General features: G+C 46.1%; 1 protein-coding gene across 1 annotated transcript in view; it reads right to left on the bottom strand.

Annotated features, from left to right (window-relative positions):
• Positions 1-654: 654 nt before the first annotated feature.
• The window catches only part of LOC115265361 (titin), a gene marked incomplete at its 5' end in the record, with an annotated part of 31,011 nt that continues 23,728 nt past the window's right edge, over positions 655-7,937 (bottom strand). Inside the window, 5 exons of the mRNA XM_062854856.1 lie at positions 655-1,874; positions 2,513-2,818; positions 2,921-3,220; positions 3,570-5,039; positions 5,107-7,887. Of these exons, the coding sequence (XP_062710840.1) occupies positions 1,690-1,874; positions 2,513-2,818; positions 2,921-3,220; positions 3,570-5,039; positions 5,107-7,887 (5,042 nt within the window). The remainder of the gene's footprint in view (positions 1,875-2,512; positions 2,819-2,920; positions 3,221-3,569; positions 5,040-5,106; positions 7,888-7,937) is intronic.

The following is a 7,937-nucleotide window of genomic DNA, read 5'->3' as shown; positions in this document are numbered from 1 at the left end:
TCTAGTAACAACGGTTGTCGAACTAACATTCCTTCCCCTTTCCCGATGACCGTAAGGACGTGGCCGGCACCGTTATGGACTTTAAAATATTGAACTCTCGAGTTGTGCACATTAAGAGTGTGTAGCTAGTCCCAAGCACCATTCATTGGATCTCTGTGCAACTTCGATTGTTCTGGTCAATCACGGAGTAGCAACTACGATGTGTACGGTTATCTTTGCTTTGCAAGCATCGGACCAAGCCGTACCTGTTTATCCTGGCTTTGCTCACTTGCAGAAAGAGGCAGCTTTTACAAACGCATTTGTTTACGAATTTCAAAGATTGGTGCTCTTGAAAACGTGAGTAGGAGACCAAGTCGGCCATTGTGGCAGCCATATTTGTATTCTCTGATGTTTCTCCTTAGAAAGGTTATATCGTTGCGTTGCGACCTGGCATTCTTTTTGGACATTTTGAATTCCAGAAAAATGAATGAATGGGAGAATCATTTCACAGCGTTGATTTATTTAGATGGGAATTGCGGAAATCGTGGTGATTATTCTCAATGGCAATAAAACATTGTACTCTCTGATTGGTACCCTGTTTCCAATCCTATTTTCGTCTATGATGACTTCCTGGAACTGGGACATTTCGGCGCGGTTAAATCACAATCTCCTGTATTGATATTACTCGTTTCTCATTTTATTTAACACACTATTGGTGAACAGAAAAATGTCGTTTCTTACGACTAAAATCAATATAAGGCAAAATGAGAGAAACTCAAATTTTCCATAAAGAATAAATATGCTGTTTTTTTGCGAATTGAATGTTTCTTCGCCACGACTGCATCGCTCGGAGATACCGACAGCTACCGCAAGTCCATCTCTGTGTAGTGAAGTTGTCTCGATTAATGTACGCACCTATATTAATCGTCTCCCTTTGGTTTGTTGACTTGTGTCCAGCTGCCCTCCACCGGGGTTGATGTTCTCCGTCCGGGGGTCTCTCCAATCGATGCCAATCGCTGCGCAGTCGGGTCGTTACATTCGCACAGTGAGTTTCAACATTTAGAAATTTACTAAAACTACAAAAATATATGACATACTATAACCGTTACAAAATGTGTGTATTGCAATAGAACAATTTCGGTATGATGCATTTTCTTTTACAGTTTTTTTGGTTGCTCGGGGAGTCCCGCTTAATGGGGGAATCGCTTCGCTTCGTCTTCGTTTTGTGTCTAAAATTGGTTTGAAACTCTTTCGTTTTTGTCTCTTTGCATTTATGGTTGCATTTTTGCTCTAAGTAGCGAGTGGCGCAATTGGCTTTGTTCACTTTTGGCATTTTTTTTTCTCTACAATAAAATCTCTTTCTGTATCACAGTTACATGAAACAAATCGTAGTCGTTTTCTCTTTCAACCTGCGAAATGATTGATTTGGGGGGATAACATTTACATACAACTGCAAAGCACAGGGGGGTCACTCGTGTATAAAATATCGACACTGTAAAAGTAGGTAGGTAGCTAAAAGGGGGGCTTCGTCTTATCGGCTATGTAGTAACAGTTAGGGTTTAAGGACTTTCTCCGGGATCGTCGACGCTCTTCTTAAATGTATACATCTTCCGCATAAGTATTGAATAAAAGTTAACGAATTTGAGCTAGAGTTTTTGCTTTTTTTGTGAATTCTAGTAAGGAATTGTCATCGTCGCTCGTCGGACGCGTTTACTTGAACAGATTTTTCGCGTTAACCCACAGCTTGAAGAAGTACTCTCGCCTTCTCAGCAGCGTGTGCCGGGCGTAGCTGTGAATGTCTGCGGTCATGTTGTGCTCCCGTAGCCAGGAGGACGTATTCGTGGCGGATGGTTCCGTGAAGTCCCGCGTCGTTTCGTCGTGGGTATCTTCGGGAGCTGGAATAGGAATGAGATCGGTTAGGTCGTGGTATATGTAGTGATTGAAGGTATTTTCGAAGTTATCAATTTTCCCATCGTTTATCTTTAACGACATATCTTCCAAAGCAGCAAATCCACTTCAAAAGTATGCAGAAGGATTGTGAAGTGTAAATATAAACTTCCAGGCTGACCTGGAATAATATTTTGGAATGGCCTTTCGAGGTTCTTGGTGGTTTATGGATCCTATCATATATCACCTCAGGAGTCCCTCAAAGATCTCCCCAGAGGTTTACCAAGAATCTCTGGGAATTTGTGGCAGATTTTACAAGGTATCATTTACTAGGAATTTTCATGAATGATATCGAAAAGCCGAAAGTCTGGGAAGGAATCTCATAAGGATCAAGCTACCCAGCTGACGAATACACCATGATTTTATCTTAATTAATCCACCAGGAACTTTTGAAGAATCCTTGAGGGATCGGGGCACAAATTTCACGAGCAATCTGTCAAGGATCTCGAGGGAATCAGCAAATAATCTCATCAGGAACAATTCGCATCTTTGCCAAATCCACCATCAAGGGCACTTAGGATATCCCCAGAACTTCTTTAAAATTGTTTGGGAAAATCGTAGTCTTGAATACTCCTCGATTACTCACCCGCCCCGAGCTGTGCCCTGTACGGTTCCTCCGACTCGAGCGGTTCGCTATTGCCGACCTCGTTGCGCGCGATGATCCGTATCAGGTATTCCTCGTCCTCGGCCAGGTCCTTGATGTTGAACGACTGGCAGTCGGCCGCCACCCGGCCAACCTCCATCCACATGGTCTTCTTGACATTGCGAATGACGATGTTGTATCCCTCCAATGGCGCACCTCCATCGGATTCGGGAATTCCCCACTCGACAATGTTGATGTTGGGACCCAGGTAGCGCACCTCCAAGGGTCCGGTTGGTGGCGAAGGCACCGCTGTAGCGAGAATAGAAAGGAAGTATACGTGTTAGATGAGTTTTGATCACCGTCGGCAGTTCGACATCGAACAGATATGTTTGACAGAAACAACGATCTTACTGGCATGTGATTTCAGTGTCACTGTTTCGGACGTGGCCGGCGGACTCAACCCAATGACGTTCTCGGCGAACACCCGGAATACTAGTTCAGACTTTTCTTTAAGGTTGTCGACGCAGTAACTGAGACAGTTGGCGTCCAGAGTTTTGATCTTGGTCCACTGCTGGGAGGTAGTGAGCCGTTTCTCGATCACGTAACCCGTTACATCCGAGCCGCCGTTCGTTTCCGGCTGCTGCCATTCGAGTTTGATGCTCTTGCTGGTTACGTTTACGATGCGCAGGTTTCGAGGCGCAGATGGTGGAGCTAGTTTTACAAAAAAGTGCGAAGGTTCGTGTAGATTCGGTACAGATTAGTCACTATTACAACAGTGTACATTTCTAAATTCTATGCAAGCGGTGATCAGAATTTGGATAAATGACTCCAGCTCTAAATTGAGTCAGAATTTCAACGTAAAATGTTTGTTAACAGCAAAATGTGACTTGTGAGTAGTTAAACTGTTGAATGCATAACATGACATTTTGGAGATGAACCAGCCGCGGGCTGAAAATCTCCTTAATAAAGCTAATAAAAAAAAAAACATGACATTCTCGATTAGTTCAGCACAGGACTTAAGCGTTAGCATCACACTAATCTACAATCCGAATATACTTACTGATTTCCTTGCCAGCGACGATCGATTCCTCCGTCTGAAGTGCCTCACTCGTTCCGATCTTGTTCTTCGCAAAGATCCTGAAGTCGTAGCCTCGGCTCGCTGACAAGTTCTCGATCAACAGAGAAGTTTCGCTTGCGCTGGTGCTTCCAACGACCTTCCAAACCTTCTTCTTCGATTCCTTCATTTCAACGACATACTCGGTAATCTTACTTCCACCATTATGCTCCGAAGGCTGCCAGGACAGCGTGAAGGAGTTGCTAGTCATACCCGAGGTCTCGATTGGTCCACGTGGTGGAGATGGTGGCTCCAAAACCTGCTTGACAGTGATGGTAGCACTCTCCAGAGGTTCCGAGCAACCGATCGGGTTCTGAGCTATCACACGGAAGTGATACTGAGTGGAATCTAGCAGCTTCTGTATGCAATAGGATTTGATGTTCTTCTGAACATCGGCAACCTTGATCCAAGCGTTCTTGTTGGTGTCGTCGCACTTTTCGATCGAGTACTGCGAAATCTCCAACCCGCCGTCATCTGCTGGTGGCTTCCACTCGATCACAACGGCTTCGGGGCTGAGTTCTTTCACAATAATCGGTCCCTCCGGTCTGCTTGGTTTGTCGATTACCTTCAGCTGCAACTCGACACTAGCCGATCCAGCTGAATTCCTAGCCTCAACAACATACTTTCCGCTATCCGAGCGATCCAGCTTTCCAATAACAATCGACGAAGATTTACTGATGGTCACAATCGTATGCTCATCCGTAGATTCAATGACTTCTTCTTCACGATACCAGACGATCTCTGGTACTGGATATCCTTCAAAGTTAGCCACCACAGTCCATTCGTCTCCAACGCGTAACTTTTGAACGATTTGCTTCTTATCGACTGTAATGGTAGGTTTCTCCTCGATCACTACCTGACAGCTACTTTCAACACTACCGACTTCGTTAGCTGCCTTGCATACGTAAGTACCGCTACTTTCCTTGGTGGTCTTGGTAATGACATACTTGGCCGCACCGTTCTCGTAAGTGATAGTCTTCTCCTTGAGCACTACTCCGTTGCGATACCACGTCACTTCGGGAGTTGGAACACCATTCACGACACATGTCAGGGTAACCGTCTGATCCAGCCCAATGTGCACGTCCTTGAGGTGTTCGCTTACAACCGGGGCTTCCTTCTTGATCGGAGCGGCAATCTTGTAGTACGGCGAGTTGGGCGATGCCGGTCCCTTGCCCATCTCGTTAACTGCCGTCACACGGAATGTGTATTCGGAATTCTTCGTTAGCTTGGTGACCGTAGTGGTAGTTTCCGTGATGTTGGTAATCTCGATCCACTTCTTTTTGCTCTTCTCCTGATACTCCAGAATGTACTCAGTAATTGTACTGTTGCCATTGTCTTCAGGTGACTTCCAGAACAGGGTAATTGAATCATCGGTGATCTGAGTAGCTTCCGGAGCGTCAGGTGCACCGGGTTGTTCTGAAAATAAAGGGATGAATTCGTTTATCAGTTAATGGCCACGCAGTGGTTAAATCGTTATACTTACTTTTAACTACAAGGGTGAACGACGCACTGGCATCACCGCATTCGTTCACTAACCGCACGGTGTAATCTCCTGCATCCGATTCCACTACCTTCTTGATCGTCAAACTGGCAGTTTCCTCGCTAATCTTTGGGACGAAGCGTGGTGATGGGATCACTAGCTTCTCATTAACGTACCATTCAGCATCAGGTTTAGGCGTGGCGATGAACTTGACATTGAAGGTAACATCATCTTCCTTGCGGATTGTGTATGTTCGTTCATCGTCAACGATTGTTGGGGCCACCTTGATCACTTCGACCTTCAATTTTGACGATGTCTTCACATTTGCAATGGTACAGGTGTATTCGTCTTCATCGTCTTCCGTTACATTCTTTACAATCAATTTGCGAACGTTTTTCTCTACAACAAGCTCGTATTTGCTAGAGGCCTTAATTTTCTTGTTGTTCTTGTACCATGTAACCTCAGCCGATTCGGAGAGTTCAACAATGAATACGGCATCAGTTTCCTTGGTGGAAATAGTTACATCAGGCAAACGCTTAACAAAGTCAACCAATGGACGTTCAACCGTCAGTTTCGCAGTGGATAACTGATCTCCGACGACGCATCTGTAAACTCCAGTGTCCTCATCGACGGTCTTGGTGATCTTGAGCGTTTGACGTTTACCATCAATCGTCAGTTGGTAATGTCCGTTAAACGACAGCTCCGTATCATCTCTGTACCACCGCACTAATGCATCGCCCTTGGTCAGTTCAATTTCGAATACGGCGTTCTCTCCTCGGGCTACAGTGACGTCCTTGAGTGGGGTGATGATTTCTGGAGGAAGCTCAATTACCACCACTTCAGCTGAACACTCTTGATCTGCCAAGGCGCAAGTATACTCGCCTTCGTCGTGCACCGATGTGCTGCGTACCAAAAGTGATCGTGTCTTGCCCTTCTTTGAGAACTCAAACTTGCCCTTCTCTTCGACGATTTTCTTGCCTTCCTTGTACCAGACAACATCGGCCGTTTCCGAAGTGATTTCCACCTCCAGCACTGCATTCTGCTTCTCCTTGGTTTCAACATCCTCCATCTTGCGAATGAACTCGGGCTTGGCTTCAAGAACCGTTAGGCTGCACTCGGTAATCTGATCCTTAACGGTGCACTGGTACATTCCGGTATCCTTGATGGTGGGATTCTTGATTACCAGTTTGTGCACCTTGCCCTCCTGAACGATCACACGGTGATCCATTCCGCTCATTTCCTTACCATTGTGGAACCATTTGGTGGAAACAGTATGCGATGTTTCACATTCCAGGGTAACGGGTTTACTTTCCTCGACTGTGACAGTCTTCTTCAGCTTTTTGACGAATGTGACTCTATCCACTTCAACGGTAACTCGTGCACCATGAGATGCCTTTCCTACTGTGTTAGAAGCAATGCACTTGTAGTTTCCAGTATCTTGTTCCGAGTCTGCATTGGAAATTGTAAGTTCGATGTTTTGTCCATCGTAGGCTTGCTTCACCTTCTTCGATGATAGCAGTGTGTTGTTGTTGCGTAGCCATAAAATTTCTGGAACTGGGTTACCGGATACCTTAGCTGGTAGCTTGATGGTACCGCCTTGAGGAACGCTTTGTTCTTCGAATCTTTCAAGGAAAAGCGGAGCTTGCGGATTTCCAACGTTCGACTCATCCACCGTCAAGAAAGCGGTCGTTTCTACAGTACCAGCAGCGTTCTTAGCCTTCACTGTGTACTCACCAGCGTTGTCGTGGGTAGGTGAGAGAAGAGTCACCGTGTACATATTCTTGTCGACTTGAGTCGGTGTTTTGAGAATTTCTCCATTTTTGAACCATTGGACTTCAGGGGTTGGGTTACCTACGATTTGAGTCGAAAGCATGACGGTTTCTCCTTGGCGAATACTCATGCTCTTGAGCGGCTCGAGAATCTGTGGAGGCTCTTGGACTCCAGTTTTAACCTTGACAGTAATATCCAGAGCCGATTCACCTTCGCGGTTACGAGCTACGACCTGGTAGGAGCCTTCCTGCGTTTTGTCGATGTTTCGTATTTGAACAACGGTACAGTACATGTGCATATCGGATTCAACGACAACTTCGACATTGCCCTTCGAGGTGATTTCAGTACCGTTGTAGAACCAGTGAATATCCGGTTCTGGTATGGCCACAAGTCGGCATTCCAGCAGCACATCTGATCCAGCATCCACGTATTGTGCCTTTGGCTTCCGAGAGAAAGTCGGTGGAATACCTTCCAAAATGTCAGCAAGAGACGACTCGCGGGACATGCTCTTGCGCGATAGGGTGGCCACTTCAGATCCATGATCAGATGTGAACGAATCCACGCTTAGCTCTGTAGTACTTGCTGCAAAACCGGCAATATTCTTGGCAACGCAGGTAAAAGTACCAGCATCTTCGGGGAACACCTCGCGGATGATCAGCGTAGCCACGTTATCGTCATCGTAGTAGATCTGGAAATCTTGCGAAGGCTTAATAACCGCCGTCTGTCGGAACCAGGTAATTTGTGGCCGTGGGTAGCCTTCGACCTTGCACTCAAACTGCACCGTGTAACCATCCTGAGTGGTAATCGGTTGTAGCTTTTCGATGATCTTCGGTGCCTGTGGTTTCTCGCTAGGAGCGGGTTTCTCAAATACCGGCAATTTGTCGATCTTTTCGTTGAGAGTCTTCTGCACGTATTGTGGGTATGTTACAGCGTCCATCAGGAGATCCCGTCGTGCGAATCCACGCTCCTCGCTCCAGGACCGCTTGACGAACCACCACTCGGGATTACTGCGATCTACAATAGGGGGAAAGTGTTAAAATGTAATCGGGCTCCGTTCTGCTACC

Source organism: Aedes albopictus, chromosome 2 (assembly GCF_035046485.1).
Source record: "Aedes albopictus strain Foshan chromosome 2, AalbF5, whole genome shotgun sequence".
NCBI lineage: Eukaryota > Metazoa > Arthropoda > Insecta > Diptera > Culicidae > Aedes > Aedes albopictus.
Note: the sequence above shows the minus strand (reverse complement) of the source record. Positions and strands in the feature narration are given on the sequence as shown.